Genomic DNA, 24,371 nt, shown 5'->3' with positions numbered 1-24,371 from the left:
AGTGGACCTCAGAAAGAACCATACATGAGTGCTCTTGAGAAGCTGAAATAAGCCAAGCATGAAAACACCTTTTCATGGCGTAGGGGGCAGAAATCACACATCTGTGAAATTCAAATGAAAGGTTTTCATGAAGTAGATTATTTGAACTGACATTCTTGATTATTTTTCATCAAATAAACCACATAAAGACAAAACAAGAAGAGGAACAAGAACAAAAATAACAACCATTTTACAATTGTATGTCACTGGTTATGAAATGCATTTGCATGTAGTTCATAACCAATGGTCATTAAGTACCATTCCTCTTTTTCAAAACACGTGGGGTCAATTTAACCAAAACTGAACGAAAGGGTTAAGCCTCTCTATTTTAATATTAGACACTGCATGTGACACATCAAGATTAGTCGAATCTGTGTTTTTTAGGCGTATATAAAACATATCCCATATACTCTGGCATAAGAACACCTAAATCAGTTCAGGTTTTTAGTTGTCTCTTGATTGCAATTTCTCAAAATAACGCATGTGTATGCAGCAACACGACAGACCATAAATCACTGTGTAGCTTGTGTGGCACCACGTGGACTTCCCGTACTCTCCGCCATTAAACACAATGAAGAAAGCGTCAGATGTAGTCTCGCGAGAAGAATACATTCTCATTACTACGTAATGTGCCGTGCTGCTTATGGCGGCGCTGGTGACAGTGCTGAAAGCTGTTGGGGTGAGTTTTTATTTATTTCTATTATCGAAATGGCGACGAAGAACGTGAGGCGTTAGGATTTGAGAATTTTTTAACATATGTTTAATCTACGATTCGTGACGAGAATGTCTGGAATTGTTGCCTTGAGTTTTAGGGAAGGCCTGGGCGGGGGCACTGGACCGTATTTTCAGGCAGTTTTCTCGTCGTAAATCTTATCGGTAGTATAGATACCGCTTAGTGACCGGATTGTTTTGTTTTTTAAACTTATTTTAAATTATCTCTGTAGTTTATACGTGTATACTTTACGTTTTATACACATTTAAAAGGGTTTTGATTAGTTATCAGGGTTGAAAGCACGAGTAGGGTGACCTAGCTAACTAGCTAAGTCGGTACACAGTTACGTAAAATGCGTGCTAGCCTAATAGCTAGCATTCTGTCGCATTTTTCTTTGTTATCAACGCGGCTGTTTCCATTAATTTAACTTGGCTAACATTAGCTTGCCGCCTTGATGTTTTAACCAGATAAGCCATGTTAAACAAATGGCACAGCAGTAGCTCGCAAAATGACTTGATTTAATATTAACTCTAACGCTGTTTAATGTGAGCCAATATATAGCTTGTTACTAGCTACGTATAAAATGACATGCATTGGATTATTAGGGAACCTATTCCTGTGACACGTTTAACTTGGCCTTTTATTTTAAATTTCAGCCGTCGTGTTAAAATTGGCAAGTAATTGGGTAACTTAACGTTTGGTCTTTTGATGGTGGGAATAAGTGTTCTAACGGGAACATTAGTTGACTAGCCTTAGTGATTGCCGCTAGCTATAAAATAGTGCCTATCTATGTTGGCCAACGAAGTTGAGTTTGAAGTCGAAGCATTTAATTGGCATTCAGCTAGCTAACAGTGTAGCTTTCTAGTTTGACTAAGGACGATACGCGGCTCTTCGAGGTGACTTCGTTAGTCAGTGGTATTCAGCATTCTCCTTTCTTAATTTTGAGTGAACGATATTGCTAGCTGTATGAAGACGAATCAATTCCCCAACTGAAGCGATCTAAATAGTTGGACTAGCTTTTAAATGTGTTGCAACAAACATTTTCCCTTCTCCGTCGAACTTTAAATGGAAACATGATTGACTAGGGAAAATGGCCTATAGGTTTTAAGATTTTAGCCCAATCAGCACTACGGCAGCCAATCGGGGGGATGGTTTGTAGTGGGCGGTCTAGAGTGCGGATATGTTTTTTGGTGCGTCATGGGCAGCGGAATAACACGCTTTATCATAGCGAACCGCCGGGGTCACGTGATAGTTTGTAAGACTATATTGCCGTCTGATTGTTTTTCTCAGAAAATCGGGCTGTGCATTTCAGACATCAACCATGTCACGCTATGTTCTTCTAAATTTCTATTATATGTCTCTGCCTGAATTTAAAACACTGAAGCAACTACGGTCTTGTTAGAATAGACAAAGGCATAGCACAGAAGTTCAGAGTTAACCGAACGTTAACATGACGGGCCCTCCGACCCACTAGGTGTATATATATCTGTATGATAAATAATTGTGTATAATCTCTGGCTTTTTACTGAAGTTAAATATATTTTGGCTGAGGTTTTCTTTGGGACAGTAAATTGGTAAATGTGCACCTACTTTGATCAAATGGTTGGTCCATCATGCCTTGTTCATGTGCTGAAAAGGCAGACATTTTCTCCTATTTACAGAACTGCATGTTCTAATTGCATGCAAGATACCACAAAACCATTCAATGTTGATGCTTGAGAAAATTGGGAATCATGGCTTGTATGCACCAGCCACCAGCCAAATCCTTCCATAACTTCTTGCCTGCATGGCGGATGAGTCCTCCAGAAATTTTATTGGAGCCCGTCTTCAATTATGCAAATGCATTTCACTTGGTATGTTTGCCTTCCCTGCCAGCTACGCACGGAGTTTATCATTAAAGGTTATACATTTCACAGTACCATTTGATTTGCACATAAAATGACAGTTGTAAGGTCAACTGTTCATTACGTTTCAGTGTCCGTGAGGGAATTTTCTGCCTCGTATCATTGACATCAGCAAAGATTCTGGAGATCGTTGCTTACCTTGCTTTAGGGAATATATTGATACTTGCCAGAGCTGTGTGAAAGTTGGTCCGAGGTACAATGTGCTATTCGTGTGTAGCTACTGTTGTGTACCAACTCGGACTGATCTTATAAAGCAACCAGCGAATATAAGAATCAGTGTAACATGTCGAGTTAAAAAAAAAAAAAAATATCCCCACTAATAGTATTTAAAAAAACCTAGAATGTTTTCTTGCATGTATTTGCTTAACTTTTGAGAACTTTTGGAACGTAATACTTGTCTCATTTTTACCCTTTAATGTGTAAAATCAAAAATGTCATTAGAATGTTAACTAGGTATCAGCATTCTAATGCTGATGTCACCATCACTGCTGGTAATGGAGTTTAGAACACTCAACAAGAAACCTACTCTTCTACTACTAATAATATATATATATTTTAAATAAAATGAATGCATGATTTTGGTTTGTTCCATTGAAACATTAATAAAGTACAGTATTTTTTCACAATGGCATTTTCAATTTCTCAATTATATTGTTTATTAAGTATTGTGCATTGCCAGTCAGAGGTTCCAATAATTCTGGGGCACACTGTATAGTCTGTATTTTGTTGGTAAGCTTGAATATATGGCATTAACCAGGCAACCCTACACTACAGGGAGGAATCATTAAGTCTGCTCCTCTCCCAGGAACTGAATTTGACCCCCTTGGCAGCACTGTGTTAAAAGTCTTATGGGACACCATGTTGACCAGTTTCTGTTGCCGCGTAACTAATTACAGATTGAATTTCACCTGTTTTTCACACATGGAAGATGGTGCTTTCACACACACACACACACACACTGTTCCATAGTAAGCTGTATTTTGTGGCACGTTTTGAACCAAAAATAACTGGTAAATGTTATAATAGTTAATGTTTTAAATTTGACTAAATAATGAAACCATTGCTTGTCCGCTTGGTCAGTCAGAGATAGCTTGCTTAATTTTACGGACCCAGTCAGCTGGTTGTACATGTTGTCTGTGTCCCAGAGTCTCAGGGAACTGGCAGTATTTTTAGGTCTATGAGGCTCTGTGTGGAGAATCTAAAAGGACACTGTTTGCTTGGGGGAGGGGGAGGCCTATGTGTTCATCTTCAGATGCTTGTTCCATTGTGTCCTCTGCCTGTCCTGGATATAGACATCTCGGAACAACATAGACACAAGTTTAGCGTATATTAACTCTAAACTTCTGTGAAAGAAAATGGCATGATAGACATTGATCCACTAGGTGTATACATGTCAGTGGGATAAATATTTCTGTATATAAACTCCTCAGTTTGCATTTACATTTTACAGTTTACATTTTTGCGGAATATATTATTGCTGAAGACTTGGGCCTAGTTTAGTTAGACGAAGGGCATCTGGAAACCACAAAGAAAATGAAAACCTATCTATTACCCTAGTGATGTTGATAGGCTGGAATGGGCCTCAAAATTGGGGGACAGGCTGTCACGTTGTCATGTGGTATATTACGCACACTAGATCACTGGACTTATTGGCGATTTGTTAAATTGAGTACTCCAATTCTCTTTATTGCGTTCTTGAAGATGAATAGCACTATTCTCATTGTTTTTCACTAAACAGTTCAGTTCATCAGTCAGGTTTTTGAGCCTGGATTTTCAGTTAGTCTGTTGTAGCTTTCTTGTGTTCGTCAGTTAAGCCGATTGGTTAGACTGCATGTAAACTTACGTCTTTAATATGTCTAATGGCAGCTTTTATCTGTCCTTTACAGTATGAAGTGTAACAGAACTGATTTTTGTACCATCTGAAACTGCTGCTTCAAGTTCAGATCACACCGAAGTAACAAAATAGAAACGACACAAGACGAGCAAAATCCGCAACCACGCTCCGAGACGACTACGACAACAAGAAGGATCATTTTGAAAAAACGGAAAAAGAAACCAAACAACGCAACCAAAGAACTTAAGAAGACAAGAAGACTGCTGAAGAAAAGCCTACCAACATCAACATACGACAACGCAAAAAAACAAAAGCAAAAAAAAACCAAGACATTACTTGATCTGAGACCAGAAGTTTGTGCCTACTCAACAGCTTTGACAAAGCACACGTCCCAACGCTGCTCACAGCCCTCCTCCTCATCCTCGCCGCGTCTTCGTCTCGCTCGGGGTTTGGAGAGGGCTGCTCTTCGCTAGTTTTGACATAGTTCCCTCCTGTCTCCCTCTCTCCTCTCTGTTTCTTACACTTGTTTATTTGTTGAGAAAAAACAAAAAACAGTGTTATTACACCTGTCTGCCTTTTTATTTTATTTTTTTCTTTTGGAAACTAATCAGAAACGCTTGCCAGAAACGTGGAAATCGTATTTTGTGTGTGTGTGTGTGTGTGTGTGTGTGTGCGCGCTCGTACGTGTGAGTGAATAGAACAGGAACCTGCAACACCTTTACGTCTGCGACTGTGAGACGTCACCCGAAGTTCCAAGACACAGAGCAAGGTACGTCCCTCTAATGGCCGACGCTCTTCATCTGCCTCGTTCCCTCTGAGATTTGAGTCGTGTCTGCCTGTCTGGATCTGTTCCATGTTTTGCAGCACCAAATGGCTTCTGTCTGAACATGTTGAATGTTTGAGAGTCAGGATCAGGGCGTCAATTTTTTTTATTTCGTATTTAAAGCCCGGGATGTTCTACCTTTCTCCTCACATTCCTAGCAGGGAATTGGCTGTTTTAAAAATATATATATTTATCCCCAGGGGGAAATGAAGTCCCCAGGTGACAGCATTCTGCACTGTAGCAGTAGTGGCCTTGTTTTTAGGCAGGTAGGAGTGGCATTTGTATCTGAAGGTCATAGGCTGGCAGGGCCCTACAGAAGGAAAGGTGGGGGGGGATTGTGGTTTGGGCTAAGAAATATTAAAGGTGTAATTTGGGGGCACAATTTTGTATTCATTTCATCTCGCCAAAACTTCTGCAAAAGTGTGAAAGGTCCCGGGTGCTTTTGATCCTTGGGTCGTTGATGAATGTTAACATGGCTGATGTTGCGCAATGTTTTGGGCTGCTGGATCAGGGGTTGCGCAACAGGTCTGCATGGAATCTGCTGGAGTCAAACGGGTGGAAGGGAGGGCGCTCGTGCTGACAGGCAGCAGTAATTAATCCCTGGCAGAGCTGCTATACCAGGACTTGGGTATAAGTGAAGCATTTGTCTGAGTCCACTCACAAATTAATATTTTAAAAAACTGGACCAAGCAAGTGCTGCATGTGGTTGCTTGCATTTATATTTAGACCATAATTGTTATTGGTAGTATTGCATTGCTTTTTAGTTTGGCTGAATCATTGCAGGTTTAAAATATCACTTTGATCTCAAGTTTAGTTTCGCTAAACCTATAGTTTCACTAAACTAGTAAGATGAATAATTTGCTGTTGCCAATTTCTGAATCAAGCAAGTAACCATATTTGTATGTGATTTGTGTACAGCTTAATATTGGGTGCAAGCTCTTGAATTGCTGGCGTCTGAATAGTTGCTGGAATAAAATTGGTTACCTTGGTGTGATGGCTGTTAGGGATATTATCACCGCAGGTTGTAGCTTGTTCTCTTAAATTGTCCCTGAGGCAAAGTACAATATCTGTGGTAGTTCAAATCCGGCCAAATACATAGGCTTGGTCTCTGATTGGATCAAGTAAACACTAGTCCGCACATGTCAATTGCCATTGTATGTATTGCATTCGCAAAGTTATGGTTTGGTGGATGTACCACATGCATATAGTGAAGGTATGTGAATGAGGCTCAAATTTGCTTATTGGTTAGTGGGGACGATGCTCTTTGGTTAACCACTAAAACGATAACGTTTTATTACAATTTGTCTGCATTCAGATTTGTTGATTATAAAGAATATAATCCATTCTGTTGGTGGAATGTTAGCTTTGCGAAATCCTGACTGCAGGTCAGGCTAATTTGTGTAGTAACATTTACATTTTGAGACTAGCTCAATCCATCTTTCATTAATAATTGGTGTCTTGTCCGTGCTTATTTTTGAGGTGATTCAGCAAAGCTCCAGTGTAGCAAAAATAAAGTATCATTATTAAATTGATTTATTAGTGCAAGGACATCTTTGTATTTTGGCTTAATAAATCATAATCTTTAAAGCATATTTAGTTCATTTGGACTGCTTGGCGCATTGTCGTTTTTCGGTTAACGCATTGTCACATCCCTACTATAGAAATAAATTTGTGCTTTTCAGGGTTTCTTACAGATCTATGCACTTTTTAAATTAGCTTCTGCTGTACAATAGTTTTTGGTTGTTTTGCCTGTGGAGGCACTAGATTCCTTGGTTTTGTAGGAATCTGGTGAATTTGGTGACTAATATCCTGACTTGAAGAAAAAGTAACTGACATTTAAAAATCCTAATCTTAGCCTGGTCCTGTACAGCTCCAAACTGCCCCTGCTTTGCCATGGCCGAGTCTCGCCTGGTTGTTGCCCCGCCCCACACTGCCCGTTCCCGTGATTATACTGCTTTGCTCACCGGCTGTTCTTGTTGCTTCTCCCCCTATCTCTCTTTCTCCCCCTCTTTCCCTCTCTCCTCTGTTCACCCTTTGCAGAAATCAAGAGGTGTGTCGTTGGGTGGTTCATGTTATAAAAAAAAAAATTAAACAAAAAAATTTATTAAAAAAAAAAAGAAGTTTGCACCAGGCAAACGTGTGAAGGAGCGACCCAGTAAACACAGCACAAAGGGGGGTGGAGTTTGGCCGGAGTGGGGAAATATGGGCAGCCCGTGGAAAGGCTTTGTCGAGTTTACCTTGCCTGCGTCGCCGCCCGCGTACGTTAGCGCTGACCTGGGCAGCACCTCCCCCGTGGGACTCAGCCTGTCTCCGTACGGCCGATCCGTAAGTGTCCCTGTCTCCCACCCCCCCAGCCCTTACGCTCCCTGTCGCACCTCCTCTCCACCTCCCCTCCCAACACCTCTACTGCGTCTCATCACACACCCACTGCACCTCCACCCCCCTATTCCAAACACCCCACTCTCCCTCGTCTATACTCCCTATTCCATCAAACACCTACTTCTATCACCAGTTCCATCAAACACCTACTCTAAACCCCCCAGTTCTACCACCTCTTCCATCAAACATCTGCTCCACCCCCGCCCCAAGCTGACTGGCTTAACCTTCCCATCGACCAGGCTCTGAGACTAGCCTCCAGTTACCTGCAGCCTGTGCTGTCCTCGACCCGCTAGTTGGCGTGAGAGAATGCAGTTTGTTCTCTGGCTCTGGATAACCAAGGAGTGTGAAGTTCTCTTCCTGGTGTGGAAGGTTCTTCAGTTTTAAATGTCTTGAGTGAAGATTGTTAATTCGCAAATACCAGACACGCATCATTCAAAAGGAGCGGATTTATTAATTTATTTTAATTCCCTGGTTCTCAAACTTGAAATATGATCTGGCTAGGATAACTGCGTCACATTCGTGTTCACCTCAACAACCAAAATCGAGCCTGTCCCGTTTCCAGGTTTTATTTTCCTGGTCATATTAAAGCCTCTACAGCAAACTTAAGTTTCTGCTTCATTTTGTCAGAATTTCTATAGAGCAACTGCACAGGTTAGGCTAGTCTGGCACCCTGGTATCAAACCCACGTCCAGTCCGCTCCATTGACTAGAGTCACTTTTGCTCTAGGTTTACTGAAGCGTCTTGACATTTAAGTATAGTTATGTGACGATTTGCCATTTTCATTTTCCATCGTCCCGCCTTCCATAATCACCTGAAACCGCTCTCGGTTCATCTGTCCTTTGAGAAGAACGTGTTTGGCAATTGCATGCTTTCGCATAACCTGTTTTTGGGTGAGGGCTTTGTGTGCAAGAGTTCTGTGCTACAAATTACTAAAGTTATTATTTCTGTTTGCGTGTAAACTTATGTTCTCAACTTACTTTATTTGATTTATATTTATTTTCTCAAGCATATACGATTTTTCGTTTTGTATCTGGGAGTTCTGACTATTTTGGTTTAGATTGTGTGGAAAGTGAACAAGTTGCCTAAGACAGGATTGCTTTTCTACACTGCCATGTTGAAAGCTGAATGTTTTGAGTTTCAGCTATGTTGCTGGAGGAAGGTTGTAGGGTTTGAACTTTGACTTGAACTGTTCCCTGCTTGGATTTAGTTCCCTGCATTTAGTTGTTAATGTGATTTTTTTTTGATGGTTGCAGCACTGCGAGGCAATGCAGTGTCATGTGACCTTTTTCTCCATGCTCCCCTTGCTTGCCCCCCCCCCCCTCCCCAAGCTATGAATGTGTCATGTGACACGGCTGAGGCCTCGTGGCCCAACACATGCGGCGCTCCCAGACACTGGCATTCGGAATGAGCTGGAATGACTCCAAGATTGGGGGATGTCTTTGATCCACCCTGCCTGTTTTCATGTTATTGACGCCGGGTGTACCGTGCGTTGGGAAGCGGTTGGGTTGGGTGGGGTGGGTGGTTGCTCGGGACCGAGCTGCTGTTACGTTGCAGGGACAAACCGAGAGCAAGCAAGCAAGCGAGGGAGAGAGAGTGCGGGAGACTGGCCGAGTGTTGCTGAGCTCTCTTCCCACCCTTCCGAAACAGTGCGTCCCGGTCCTCGCCCCCTTTTTTGAGATGGAGCAGGTGTTCCCTGAGCCCCCTGTGCCACCCACCGACGCCCCTGCTCCCGCCCCCGCCTCCGCCCCCGCCCCTGCCGCCACGACTCCGGCCATCCCCCGCTCCTCCTCCGTCTCCTGCCACGGGTCCCGTGCGTGCGGGGGCAAAAAGGCCAAGCGGACCCCCTTATACCAGAGATCAGTAAGTGGGCATGTGTGTGGGCCTCTGTCAGCGCCCCTGTCCATTTGGGTGATGCCCGCCTGGTCCTGTCTGATGCCCGACGCTAACTGCATGGTTTGCCGTGCTCATTAATGGATTTACTGGAGACCACCGTCCGGCCAAAAATAGGTCACAATTCTCCCTCGGTATTAACTGGCCTCCGCAAAGCCTTCTGTTAATCGACAGGCTATTTTTAGATCCCTGTGGCCGATCCTTCATACGTGTACCGAATATCGTGGAACGTCCATTTGCATACATTGTTGAAACATATCTGGCTGTAATTCCAGTCAAGCGATTTTTGCATAAGATTACCTTTTTCTCACTGCTTACAGTACAGTATAGGTTATGTTAAACCTAGCCATGTATTGCTGGATTGTAGTCATTTAACAGTAACTTTTTGAAGCCCTTAGTTTTTTTTTTTTTGTATTGCCAGCAACAATGACGGTGCAGGTCTGTGATGCACCAACTGGAAGCCACTGAACAGCCTGTACTTTTTATTGACTGCGAACAGTCTGAACGAGCTGGAAAAGCCTGCCTGGCCATTTACCCAGTTCTGTGTCTGCATTTGACCGTGGCCGTAGATGCAGCCAGAATTGCTGGTTTATTTTTTTCACTCTAGCTCTATGGAGCCCGTTTGAAGGTTGTGTGTCGGTGTGTTCTGACTAAAAGCATGCCCAAACGTGTCCTGTTTGATGTTGAAACTTCAGCAAAAAGGTCTCATTCACCCAGTACCTTAATGCAGTTTTTGTTTGGTATTAAATTCCCATATAATGCAGTTACAATACAGATGGGCTGAATCAGGACTGCAGGACTGCAGTTGGAGAGAATGGATAATGGTGCAAATTTAACATGCTAGGGAAGGTTGAATGACCCATGGACTGCTAGTTCTGTTCATCCAGTACATAGCTGTGCTAGTTATGAGACTGAATTGTATTACCAGCTAGCATACAACCAAATGTGTCCTTTGTTTGGGTGGAAAAACCTGCAATGTCTTGCTGGATCATAAAATGCCTGACGTTGATGGGTAACTGCAACTTTTAAGAATTGAGATGTGACGGGCTGAAGGTAGTTGTTGCTTAGAGCAGTTTGGGTAATGAAGATTTCGGTTTTGCGGCGTCTAGTAGATTGTCTAGTGGACACGTTTGTCATCAATGAACGCTTAAAACAAGATTGCAGACTTGATATGGTAAAGCTGTGGCCTTGTGTAAGTGCAGCCTTCACAAGTGGTTTCAGTGTTGGTGAGTAATGGTCCTTGTAGATTCTTCTGCAGTCATATGTACAGGTCAGAGAGGCTGAGGTCAGAGAGGCACAGCAGCACGAGCACCGTTTGTGACTTTGTTCACATCTACCTCTTGGCTCAAACCAATAGTTACAGGCCTCAGCTATTGTTTACTGGCATCACAGAATATTGACACATTTATGTAATCTGTGAACATCTTTTCCCCCTCCATAATTTCATGTTTTCTTCATTTCCCCAAAGAACTTATGATTTATTCATATTTCTGTCAATGTTCGGAAATGTTTTCAGCTGGAGTGTGGCCCAGGCGCCACGACGAAGTGACTGACGTTCTGTTTTCTGTTTGTGCCCTGCGCCCCTTGGCCAATCACCCCATCGGCACATGCTCAGATGAGCTTTGACCCTGGCCTGCTGCACAACAACGGGCACTCTGCCTTCGCCAACGGCACAGGGAGCGGTCTGAGGGAGACCGGTGTGGTGGAGAAGCTGCTGACCTCGTACGGGTTTATCCAGTGCTCCGAACGCCAGGCCCGCCTCTTCTTCCACTGCTCCCAGTACAACGGCAACCTGCAGGAGCTAAAGCTCGGAGGTAAAACGCCGGGAATATCAGGAAGGCCGTTCGGAGGTTGGGGGAAATGGAGCCCAGCAAATATCATTCCATGTTGAAGTCCCAAGTGAAAATGGGTCAGAGCCCCACCTCTTTAATTGTACATTTCAAAAGTTGTACCTTTCTTTTTTCTACGCATTTATATTTGTACACTCAGTGAATTGGAGCTGCGAACATTTGATTGATCTTCCTGCAACAAATATGAACAAAAAACGTTTTCCTGGAGCCTAAAGTAGTTTCCCAAAGCAGTCCTACTGTTTTGAACAGGGATGTGCAACTGGAGCCCCTGCAGTGTGAGGCTGTGCCTGGTGCTTGTGCAAATGTCAGATCAAGATACGGTTGAAAGCTAAGGCTAAGAAGTTTGCTCGTAATCCTGAAATCCTTGTTGTGCGCCCTGAGCTTAGGGGTTAGAGGTTAGGGGTTAGGGTTTAGGGGTTGCGCCTCCTCACGCTCCTCCTCTCCTCCTCCTCTCCTGCAGACGATGTAGAGTTTGAGGTGTCCTCAGACCGGCGCACTGGCAAGCCCATTGCAGTGAAGCTGGTGAAGATCAAGCCGGAGGTGCTGCCGGAGGAGCGTATCTCAGGGCAGGTGGGGCCTGAGTTGTACGGCGCGCCCTTTACTGTGCTGCATGGTTTTATTCATCCAGTTAAGGAACACCATTTTACTTTTGGTTCTGTGTCCCGTCTGCGTCCTGTCATTGTGCTAATGCCGTTAATCCATTCACATTTCATGTTGGTCAAGCTCACGCTACACCTCTTAACCTTTTGGATTTAATACTCTATGCTGACTTTTTTTTTGTCAAGAGTTGGTGTAGTCTGGGAAACGCATTGGGAGCACACTAACGCATCCCAGTTAGTAGAGGTGCTCCTAAATAATTTTCCCAGTTGACACACCAGAAATATCTGGGGCAAATGCTCCCAAAATGGGATCACTAATGTAGAGCCCTGGATTACATTTCTTAGTGTTTTCTGCTGTATGTATTAAATAAATCTGTACTATTATTATCTAGTGCTCTGTGAGCACATTTAGCCTGAGCTTGACTGTGGTCTTCGTGATGCATGTATGTCTGGTCTTGTCTGTCTAATGTTAGGAAAGTGATGTCGTACCACAGCCACAAGTGGACATACATTCCTAAAAAAAAAAAAAAAAGACTACCTCCTTAGTTAGCTACTTTAGCTAGAAAGCAAAATAATCAAACAAGCCATTTTATTTCTTTTCATTCAACCATCATTATATGTTTCCAATACGTTTGTGTAGGAACTAACATTTCTAATCCACTAACATGGGTTTTTTTTTTTTTTTTGGCAGCCCCCAAAATTTAAAGAAACTAGGCTTTTTTAGAGGAAGCTCAGTGAGTGTTTGGTGGTATCTGAGGTGGTTTTATTCCTAACTCTGTCCACCCTGTGGCTGTCACTGTCCTGCAGGTAGTGTCTGCCATCCCGACTCACCTGGATGGGAAGTCGGCCCCAGGGCAGGTGCCTACGGGCAGCGTGTGCTACGAGAGGAACGGGGTAAGCCCAGGCTGAGCAGAGCCGTGTTTTGGGGAATTTTGGGCTGGCCAACGACAGTTTTGTTGGATTGTGAATTTTTACCCGAACAGGAGGTGTTCTACTTGACATACACACCGGAGGATGTGGAGGGGAATATGCACCTGGACACAGGGGACAAAGTGAGCTTCTACATGGAGACAAACAAGCAGTGAGTGCCAGGCCTGGGTCCTGCGGGGGTGTCGCATGCTTTCGTCTGTCTGTTCCCTCGGGGGGAAGAGTCGTTCTCAGCCAAGGATAATTATCAAATGTTTTTTAGCATAATAACAATCGCCTCCATGTGGTCCGTATGCATTCTTTAGTCTTATTCTCTTTAATTATACCTGATGTGGTAGTAACATCCAAACTTCAGAAGCCAATGATTGATTATTAAGCTTAAAAAAAAAAAACGTTCAATCATTTTGGTATATATCGCCCGTTCCATGTCTTCTACTGTGTGGAGTTGTTCACACAGAAGTGCTCTGTCTGATACTGTGCAGCTCTTGTGCTGAGTCCTGAGTTGCATCAGGACAGCCGTTCCTCCATTTTGTGCTTGAGCTCTGCGTCTCTGCGTCGTGTTTCAGCACCGGTGCGGTCAGCGCTCACAACATTGTTCTGGTGAAGAAGAAGCAGATGAGATGCCAGGGTGTAGTCTGTGCTACCAAGGTAATGTTTCCTGGCCACAATTCACTTTGTTTCTATTATTGACATTTTTTTGATGGCAGTTGCTTTTGTGTTCCGGAATCCCAGTTGTAACGGTCAGCAACGGTTAGATGCTTGCCTCGCTTTACCGTAAACATCTGACTGTCTCGCAGGAAGCTTTTGGGTTCATCGAGAGGGGCGACGTGGTGAAGGAGATCTTCTTCCACTACAGCGAGTTCAAAGGCGACCTGGAGGCACTGCAGGCAGGGGACGACGTGGAGTTCACCATTAAAGAGAGAAATGTAAGCCGTTTGTAGTCAAACCCATCTCAGCTCCTTTTTCTGTGAGGCTTTCTTTAAGCTGGCAGCTCCATTAAACTGAAACTGTCCACCTTTTGCTATTAGCTTTCCATTAACTGTTTTACAGGGTACAGTAAAATCTGTTATTTAAAATTCAGTAATGAAATATTTAGTTGCCATAACCAGTACTTTATATGGTCGGCCATGTCATTCTGGGGGCAATCATGTCTTCAAAGACATCCAGTCTATTCCTTGATGCCAGTGTACTTTATTGTCGTTTTAATGGCACTCTGAGGTTATTCCTTGAACCAGCCAGTGTTAAAAGTTCACTCCTGATGCTGCACTACTGTTGCAAGCCACTCTGGATAAGTGTGTCTGTAAATGCCAAATTGTAGTGGTAATCTGTGGCTTTCAAGCCTGAATGTGTTTCACACAGAGCTGTGTTTTTCTCCAGGGCAAGGAGGTGGCCACAGAGGTGCGGCTGCTCCCCCAGGGAACGGTCATCTTTGAGGACATCAGCATTGAGCAGTTTGAAGGCACCGTCACCAAGGTTATCCCCAAGGTCCCCAACAAGAACCAGGTGCATCTCCCGTCTGTTCTGCTGTGGTGTTGCCATGGCGTTTGAACATCGCACACATTGTTTGGTCTGGAAATACATTTTATATTTCCTGTGAAATGCAGTGAGTTGTTTCGGCTCATTGTCGAGCAATATATGTTTCCTGCACAAAATGTGACGTTAAATTTGGTGCCCCATGCTCAAAGGTGAATTTGAAGGTGTCTGTCGTTCATGTCGATCTTCTCTGAACACAAGTTTTATGGCTAACCCTTGTGACCCTCTCCTCTCTGGTGCTTTTCTCCTTTCCCTTGCTGGTCCTCTCCTCCTCCTCCTCCTCCATACAGAACGACCCGTTGCCTGGGCGCATCTGTGCCAGGATCAATTTCACGGAAAAGGAGCTGCTCTTCGGGGAGAAGGACACCAAATCCAAGGTGACGCTGCTGGAGGGCGATCACGTGCAGTTCAACATCTCCACCGACCGCAGGGACAAGCTGGAGCGAGCCACCAACATCGACATCCTGCCTGACACCTTCCACTTCACCAAGGAGACTCGCGAGATGGTGAGGAGCGTGACTGGAGTCCAGTAAATCTGCCTGTAGTTGGGTCAACGGATCAGGCTCGACAGTAACGTTATTTACCGGGAGCACATGGGGGCCCTTCTCTAGCTTTCACCTGTCCTTTTCCATCCATCCCAATTAGTAAAACCGACTGCTTTTGTATAGCCCCCAAAATGCTTTACGACTACTGCCTGTCCTTCACCCATTCGTGTGCACGCACGCACGCACGCACGCACGCACGCACGCACGCACACACACACACACACACCAACGGCGAAAGGCTGCCACGCAAGCTTGTTGGGAACTATTACTGGTTCGGTGTTTTTCTCAAGAACACTTAAACACTTTTGCCAGGAATCAAACCTGCAAATGCTCTACCTCCTGAGCCAATGAGTGCTTTTGTCCAGTTGGCAAATACATTTTCACGAGGAAACGCTCCTAAAATGGGAGCATATTAGAGCCCTGCTCATGCTGGTGTGGCTGACTCACTCCCCTCCCCCTCCCACAGGGTGTGATCGCTGCCATGCGGGATGGCTTCGGCTTCATTAAGTGCGTCGACCGGGATGCTAGAATGTTCTTCCACTTCAGCGAGGTCCTGGAAGAGAGCCAGCTGCACATCTCTGACGAAGTGGAGTTCACCGTCGTTCCTGTGAGTTTGACTCCTTCTCCTCTCTCTTTCTCCTTTCTCATACTTTCTCCCCCCCCCTCCATCTTTACCAGTCTTGACTCCTGCTGTCACCTCCATTTCTCTCCCTCCTTATTTGATCCAGTTCCCGGTTGAGGGTGAGGTCAGGACCGTGTTTCCGGTGTAGCCTCTAAATATTAGCAACGGCAAGGCCTTTTGCCAGTTGGCAAATACGCAGTGCAGTTTCAGTATTTGGACAGTGTAACCTTTTTTGTTTTGACTTTGTTCTCACTCACATTGTATCAGTTCCCTAAAATAACGATCCTAAATATAAGAAGGGCTGTAATTTCAACACTGATCACCCTATGTGGATGTTAATACCAAATATCAAACTGCACTGCAACTGTATCCTGCACAGAAGTAGCTAAATGAAGTTATTTTTGAGGTCATCTGTGAAAGGTCAGCAGCTGTATACATTCGGCACAACTCCAGTGGGATAATATTTGAGCAGGTGGGGAGCAGGAAAGGTAGGATGCAGATTTGACAGTTTTCTGGTGTGAAACATGAGGAATCAGAGCTGTTTGAGGACAGATGAACACATTGTTTTATTAAATTTGCTTTGGGAATAAAACAGAAATGTCCCAAAACCTTCTTGCAGGGTATAAAACAATGTCACTTTATCACCACCAGAAGACTCAGGAATGCCCAATGGATTAATTAGTGTTGCAACTGTGTTCTTACTGTAGTAGTAACGCTCTGCCTTTGCCACCAGACTGCGTCTGTGAACGGAACAAATTAGGATGAAACTTGAAGTGGCATCTTTTGGACAAAGAAAATTATTTGATTTTAGGGGTGAACAGAAACTGTGGAGAAAGGTGGAGGAGGTATGCGCTCCAGATGCTGTTATAGGTCTATCATAGTTTTTTGCTGAGCAGGCAGGTCTTTAACTTTAGTTTCTTAAGTGAAATCTTAAGAAAGAAGTAATATACTAAGGAAATCGTGAACATGTTGCTCTTGTCAGCAGTAAGCCTTGTAGTCACGCTGTAGAACTGTGTGCAGAGGAAGTGCTTACTTTCCCCCTCTGTGTAGGACATGCTGTCGGCTCAGAGGAACCATGCAGTACGAATCAAGAAGCTTCCCAAAGGCACGGTGTCCTTCCACACGCAGTCAGAGCAGCGCTTCGCCGGGGTGGTGGAGAAGGAGGCCATCGCGGCCTCTACCTGCAAGAACGCCAGTCCCAGCAAGACAAAGGAGAAGGTGAGAGCGCTCACTGGCGCCCCACACGGGTACTGGGGGCCGCGGGCGACAGGTCGTAGCGGTGGAATCCGCATTTTATTGGTCCATTGGCCGATTCCTTAAAGAACAGGTCGTGAGAATGACCGTCCATGTGCTCATTAAGGTGTGAGCACACAAATGTCATTAGAATGCTCCTGACTGAGCGTTGTGATGCTGGTGATTGAGAGCAGTGGAGTTCTAGAACACTGACCTCGAAAAAACAAAACACTTTAAAAAAGCCTTCTCTTCAAAGGGCTTGACAGAATCTCAGGACATTGTTACACTATGAAAAAAGATTTTTTCATAGTTTAAAGAGTTACGTCTCTGTTCATATGTACGTTCGCCTCTGGGTTTCTGTGCCGCATTCACAGATGGCACACAATTAGCCCGGGACGGTTTTTCACCTAAATTGTCAATGGGCAACTTCACATTCTGATATATTCAGGTACACAGAACATCAGTCAGCAACATTTTTATTTTCTGTTTTTCTTTGTTCTTTTGGAGCCTGGTCTCTCCTTCGCTCTAATCCTCCTTTTTGCTCTCTCCTTACCCCCTCCTTTCATGCCGCCTCTGTCCTTCATTAGAAAAAAGAGAAGGTAGGATCCTGTTCTTTGCTGTGCATGGCAACGCTTACTCCATCTCAGCTTGCTTCCTTTTATTTTCATGGAAGTGCAAGTTTAGAACAGTGTGTACGATGTTTCGGAAGAAGATGGCTTCTGAAAAGAGTGTGCCAATTTCTTAAATGGCGCAATATTGTTACGATATGGATATATGAAGCCCTACATTTTAAAGGGTAGGGAAGTGAGTAGGTGTAATGATGCAAAGTGCTTCAAAGCTTCACTCGTAAAGCACGTTTGATCATTTTCCATCCATTAAGCAGTCTCTCCTACATCCTGGTCCCTGCTGTCCCTCATGTTCGCTGCATCGGGTTGATTGGGTTCATCGTCATTTGTGATCTTAGTCTTCAGGAAAACATCTTGGAATTTCTATTGACAACTCTGATTGTCAATGCCGAAGCATTAGGGATTGACATGCTTCTGTGGCATTTCTTCCTAAATACCGAAAACATTTCTTTCTGGTTTATTTCAAATGTGATATTTGAAAGGGGAAGCATCTAATTACACGTCATGTCTTTTTTTATTTATTTTTTTTATTTTATTGAAATTTCTCAAGACTAAAGTGGAAAAGGTGAGTGTGCGTTTGTGACAGCGTGTGCTTTCTCCACCTCCCAGTCTCTAACCCGTCCTCCCCTGGAGCACGCAGGCTGCAGAGCTAGGCCTGCTCGCTTACATCACGGTCTGGGTCGCATTTGTTGAGTCAGAGGACAACCCTGCTACTGTGGCTCTGTGACCAATCGGGTGCTTTGTACAAGCAGTGTTGATGCTTTGTGACCCAGCCTCAATCTTCTGCAGTTCAGTCCGGATGTTGCCAAGATGTGCGTTAAAGCTTGTTTTTTATTTTTATAAAAAAATTTTACATGCATTTTTTTATCTTCTTTGAAGTACAGCCATTAAAATGAAGGATTAGAAGAGGTATTTGCAGCTCTTGTAATTAATGCAGCTGTACATTTTGTACTCCGCACAGGTAGCTTGCGTTACCTCTTACGAGGACGAAACAACGATCGTTTTTCCGCAGTTTCCTTTGAAGTTTCAGTCTTCAGAGATCCTGTGTGTGTGTGTGGAGCTGCTTGTTAAATGTACGACCGGATATTTCTGCCCTTCAGATGCGTAATCTTCCCATTTGTCTTATGTAATACAGCCCAGGCCTGCTGTGGGGAAACAAACTGTTCTTTTTCAGCCAAGTCCAGCCCCGTCTCAGAATGGCCTGCATGGCAGTGCTCCACCAGTGGAACAGAGGTGTTTGTGTAGCAAGGGCACGGTGAAATTGGCTACTCGGTTTACTTCTTGTGGATGCAAGGCTTTACTCTGACATCTGAGTATGTATGTGTTCCCAAACTGAATAATTTAGGAGCACACGCATGCGTCCCAGTTAGTATATGTGCAGTTGGCATGTATCAAATTTTCAGGAGCAAATGTGCACTTTACACCCCGGGTTGCATTCTTGGCACCTTTAGAGCCCTAATTGCTCTACTTTGAATAGGATGCCGGTCTTCACCAAAGTTGATCCGCTGGCATTAACAACCAAGCAGTGAACCTGGCCTGGGAGACTCATGCTTGTACATTGACCCTGCTGCATTGCTAACAGTGATAATCATTATTGAGAATTGGTGACCCAGCTGTCTGCCTTTATTCATCTACATTCTTTAGCAGAGCCAAATAACACACTTTTTTGTGTACTACTACTGAGCAACTGTTACAAGCAGTTTTCTTCCTTAGTTTGTTGAGTTTGTCAAAGTATTGCTCTTATGCCTCAAACTAATGCTTTTGAAAAGTAGCAAATGCTGACTACTGTTGTAACCACCGGACCTGGGTCAAATGCGTAATTGTTTTCGATTTAAATACTTTTCTGTGCCTGAGGGCCAGAAGGTGGGGTTTGCACTTTTTGAAAGTAGTTTATTGGTTTCAATACACCAGACAAGCTCAGTAAAGTGTGGGAAAGTATTTGAATGCAAAAACGATTCATGTATGTGGCCCAGGTCTGGTAACCATATATCCCTTGAGCAAGCCCCAGTAATCCCCTCCGGTGCTGCTGCAGTGGGAAGCGCTAACGGCTAAATTACTTCCTGCGTCGATGTCATGAGGTGTACAAACGCGTGTGATCGTTCCTCCGACAGGATGCGGAAGAGGGCGTAATCGCGTATGAGGACTGCGGCGTGAAGCTGACCGTGGTCTACCACTGCAAAGACCTGGAGGGCAGCGCTCAGCCGCAAACCGGAGATAAGGTACGGAGAAACGCCAACGTGCAGTGTCTTCATCCGTCCTGTCTGTTAGGATTGTGGGACTGGTCCCAATGTTAAACTCTCAGTGCTTTGTTAGGCTAATGGGGGAGATCGCTGTCATCATAATTTTCTGGTGTATTCTCCTTTTTTGCCATGTAATGTAAATGTGATTTATTGGAATTAAAAGTATAATCTCGATGTTTTATTTGGATTGGTGAATATTCAGTTTATTCCTCTGGAAACCTGTGGCATAATCGTAGCCTTGCTGGTGGGAGAAATGAGAAGTCTTGTACTCAGGCTTTTAATAAAGCACACTCCAGAAGTGTCCAAAAGCACGACCATTGCCCACTACCGCTACTGCTATGTCAGCTCATAATTATGTTGGCCTTGCACACAATCCAGAGGTTTAGGATTGGATTATTGTTATGTGTGAATACATTTTTATTTATGTCTGCATGTTTTAATGAAGGAAAAATGGGGAGGTCCATGTTTCTGAGATGAAACAAAAGTTAAAAACTTGAGGAAATGCATCTCCGATGCACTGGTGCCACTGATAGAGAAGGTAGAATGTGTCATTGCAGTCCATATAAGGGAATGCAGGTCATCACACTGTAGCTGTGATGTCACCTAACCCTTCCCCCCCTCCTCCAGGTGGAGTTCTCCATCAGTGAGGTGAAGAGGACCGGCCTGCAGAGTGCCGTTAACATCAAGATCCTCAACCGCACGGTCAACACCAAGAGGCTGCTGGGATACATCGCCACGCTCAAGGACAACTTCGGGTTCATCGAAACCGCCAATCACGACCAGGAGATCTTCTTCCACTACAGGTGTGGCTTTCATAGCGAATCAAGGTTGACTCCTGTCCTGTCTGTTGTGCTTATCGAGCTGCCTTTCGTCTGCCTGTACGCCGTTTAGCACAAGGTTTGCGTTTATACAGAGCAGAAGTGCTTATTGTTGTTGGGTGAGTTTGAAGACCGAATGTTCAGAGAAATCAGCCCGTAGACAGTGTGAGGAGGCCTTTATATAATTTTCTGTCTGTAGAATAGTTTGAATTAAATTGAAGTGACTCATTTCAGATGCTCATTTAAAAAGATCTTGGTTCTGAGAACTGCTGTTGACGTGTGTGTTCCTGTGGGCCTGACTAGGTGCTCATTTGTATGCATGTCCTGTGAATGTGGTCTCCTGATTACCCATCATGCTGTGCGTGTACACAGTGAGCTGTGTGGGGACCTGGAGAGCCTGGAGCTGGGGGACTCTGTGGAGTACACCCTGTCCAAGGGCAAGGGCAACAAGGTCAGCGCCGAGAAGGTCACCAAGGTGGCAGCTGGTGAGGACCCTCCGTCAACCCATCACATTTTACCAAGCTTTACGCAGATTACCCTGGCCTAATCCCCCACTGAAAGACTCCCAAACTGCCCACGTTCACTGAAGGGGAATTTCTTATTTGCTGCATCCAGCCTCATTTTGGCCTCTCTTGCCATACTGCATGTGTGATTCTGTCCATTGCTCATTTCTCTGTCTCTCTCTGTCCCTCCCTCTCTCCCCCCAGTGAACGGTCTGGGGGAGGACGTGGGTGCGGCCGTGTCTTTGGGGAAGGTGCTGCGCCCCCTGCGCAGTGTGGACCCCTCACAGACGGAGTACCAGGGCCTGATAGAGGTCACTGAGGAGGGTGAGTGACCCGCTGCGGGCGTTCACTGACTCTGAGGAGGCTCTCTGACGACGCTGAACACCACACTCACACACCCCTCCCCTCCCCTCCCCTCCCCTCCGCACGCAGGGGGCACCAAGGGCCAGAGCTTCCCGTTCGGCATCGTGGGCATGGCGAATAAAGCGGACTGCTTGCAGAAGGGAGAGATTGTGAAGTTTCAGCTGTGCACTCTGGGGCAGGCCGGGCAGATGATGGCCTGCAACATTATTCCCCAGCGCCGGGCTCTGGTGGAGTGCGTCAAGGACCAGGTACTTTTACTAAATTTAATTAAATTTTGAAAGAACCAACTCTTGGGTGAGGTGAGACTTGTTTTGGGGGTTTGTCCCTTTCAAAATCTCAAAATTGCAAACCGTATTTTTGTGGGGAATGAAAACGAGTGACTGAAATTGCATGAATTACTTTATTTTTATTGATTATTTGTAAATCTCTGCTTCTACATGAATACATTTAAAAAGATTTCTGTGTCTAACTCTTTGTCCTCCAGTTTGGTTTCATCACGTATGAGGTTGGGGAGGGGAAGAAGCTCTTCTTCCACGTGAAGGAGGTCCAGGACGGGCTGGAGCTCCAGGCGGGGGACGAGGTGGAGTTCTCGGTCATCCTTAACCAGCGCACGGGCAAGTGCAGCGCCTGCAACGTGCGCAGAGTCAGGTGAGCCCCGCTGAGGAGAGGTGCAAAATGGCCGCCCACGCCCCCCCCCCCCCCCCCCCCAGTCTGCCGTGTTAACCGCGTCTCTCCTCCCCGCTGCAGCGAGGGTCCCAAACCGGTGGCCACGCCCCGTCCCGACCGCCTGGTGAACCGCCTGAAGAGCATCACCCTCGACGATGCCAGCGCTCCCCGCCTGGTCATCGTCAGGCAGCCGCGTGGCCCCGACAACTCCAAGGTACGCCCCGTGGTCATGGCAACCACGACGGCGTGTGCCGTGTACTGCAAGCTCTGTATAATGCTGTCATTTACCTGGTCTCATTACATATAAGAGCTAGCAGGAATAAGGTTCAAGGTTTATAGTCCTTAAATTCAGGTTTCAAAATACGCAGTTGACTGCCAACACTCTGTACCAAAATATTGTATACCATTGTTTCCACAACGTCAGCGTGTTCACAGAGAAGGGGGTGGGGGGGGTAAACAGTGGTTTGAGGGTGTTGCCGTTAGAAGTCTGAAATTGCTTACAGTACCTTTCAAATTATTCTTTTTTATTATATGTAGGTAAAGCTAAGTGTTCTCTTGTTGCTTCTCTCCAGGGCTTTAATGTGGAGAGGAAAATCCGGCAAGCTGGCGTCATTGACTGATCCGCCCTCCACCCCCCCATGCAGTGAACAGAGGGGCTCGTAGAAGCCCTGAGATGTGATTGACAGGGAATGGGGGGGCTGCATTGTTGCTGGAGATCTGCATGCGCAGCCCCTGTTCTCGTCCCGCCCCTTTAACACAGAACCCCCTCATTCCATTGGTCCTCTGCTCTCCATGTGGGTGTGGCCTCCGGGATGCCAGCTGGGCTCAGCACTGCAGTGTACTGTGGGAGCCCTTCTGTTCTTCCTGTGTGTGTGTGTGTGTGTGTGTGTGTGTGTGTGTGTGTGTTTGTGTGTCTGACGGAGAGTGAGTACGTGAAACCATGGAGATGGTGTGGTGAGTAGAGGATAGGTTTGGAGGGTGCTGTAACCCCCCCCGCCGCCCCCCCCCCCTCCAGAACAAGGATAACTATCCCACAACTTCTCCAGTGCCCATCTCCTCTGAAACTGGAAAGGTTGTCATTGGCTGGAGTCTGGAATTCTGCGCCCACAGTATATGTTTGGTTGTGTGTGTGTGTGTGTGTTTTTGTTTTTATTTCATTTTTTCTGCATCCTCTTCACCTCCATGCAAGAGACGGGGATTCATTTATTTGGATTTGTTTTTTTTTTTTTTTTTTTTTTTTTCAAGTGTAATGGGTGTTTTCTAATAAATAAATGAAACAAAGTTTAGATGTGGAGTCGCAACGGAGACTTGATGTATTTGTCAGATATATGGATGGACACACACAGAGGTACTTCCCTGCTCGGTTTTCAGAGCAGTTTTAAACCAATATCCGCGACCTGGCGTGAAAGTGCTGTGTTTGTGACGTCAGTCCTCATATGTATGTGATTGTGTAAATCACTCCCTTTTTTGGGATGTTTTCTTTTTTCTTTTTTCTTTTTTTTTCCTCTACCCCCTCATGTGTGGTGAGAAATTGCAACCATTTTATCTCCGTTAAGGTGAGTGTTCTGGTGCATACCTGCAGGTCTCCTTCCCCGGGTGCAGAATTCTGAAGTGGGTCTTCGAGCCAGCGGTTCTTGTGCTTTTATACAACATACATTTCTTTTGCACATTTCAGCTTTTTGTTTTTCGTTTTTTTTTTTTTTTTTTCATTGAAACATAACATTTCTGCTTAATAATTACGATAAAATACAAAAATAAGGTGCCTAAAAATACATAAAATAAAAATGAGTAAAAAAATAAAAGTAGTAATGTACCTTCTTTCCCCAGCCAATCGCCAAAATATAAAGAACAATCTTAGGATGGCTTTTTTTTTCTTTTCTTTTTTTTGGTAGAATAAATGCAGGTTTGCATCCCAATTAACTGTGGGTTGAAAATATACTGTATGTATCGTGTGCTTTTTTTCTTAGTCGAAATTCCAACATCATGGTAAAACATAGAAAATAAACAAGATGTTAACTTGCTTAAGTTAAGAAAGCAAAAGTAATACAAAGTATTTAAGTACAAAATCATTACGAGAATCAGGATTTCGATTAGTGAAGGAGAGGAATTTGGAAGGGGCATCTGCTGTGCCTCTGCTGACACATGGAGTCATTACTGTTAAAATTAAACTGGAGGAGACTGGGTTCCTGTTGAACCACATACAGAGCTTCTCCCATGTACTTTTGTTAATGGTCATGAATGAAAGAAATAAACGTTTTACGAAAA

The 24,371-nt window shown here is 44.7% G+C and overlaps 1 protein-coding gene across 5 annotated transcripts; it reads left to right on the top strand.

Annotated features, from left to right (window-relative positions):
• The first annotated feature begins 562 nt into the window (after nt 1-562).
• On the top strand, nt 563-24,371 carry csde1 (cold shock domain containing E1, RNA-binding). 5 transcript variants are annotated; one of them, XM_061256702.1, is made up of 21 exons: nt 563-718; nt 4,542-5,258; nt 9,339-9,551; nt 11,197-11,395; nt 11,892-12,001; nt 12,838-12,924; nt 13,014-13,111; nt 13,524-13,605; nt 13,755-13,883; nt 14,335-14,460; nt 14,781-14,996; nt 15,502-15,642; nt 16,708-16,875; nt 19,628-19,735; nt 20,384-20,559; nt 20,947-21,059; nt 21,282-21,401; nt 21,510-21,688; nt 21,925-22,088; nt 22,188-22,320; nt 22,679-24,371. In XM_061256702.1, the coding sequence occupies exons 3-21, from the start codon at nt 9,369-9,371 to the stop codon at nt 22,724-22,726; spliced, it is 2,580 nt and encodes an 859-aa protein (XP_061112686.1). In that variant the 5' UTR covers nt 563-718; nt 4,542-5,258; nt 9,339-9,368; the 3' UTR covers nt 22,727-24,371. The 5 variants fall into 5 exon arrangements, with proteins under 5 accessions (XP_061112686.1, XP_061112684.1, XP_061112688.1 ...); XM_061256700.1 differs by having other exon boundaries at nt 11,892-12,058; XM_061256704.1 differs by lacking the exon at nt 9,339-9,551 and having other exon boundaries at nt 11,892-12,058.

This window comes from Conger conger, chromosome 10, assembly GCF_963514075.1.
Source record: "Conger conger chromosome 10, fConCon1.1, whole genome shotgun sequence".
Lineage (NCBI taxonomy): Eukaryota > Metazoa > Chordata > Actinopteri > Anguilliformes > Congridae > Conger > Conger conger.
This window is presented reverse-complemented; position numbering and strand designations above follow the sequence as displayed.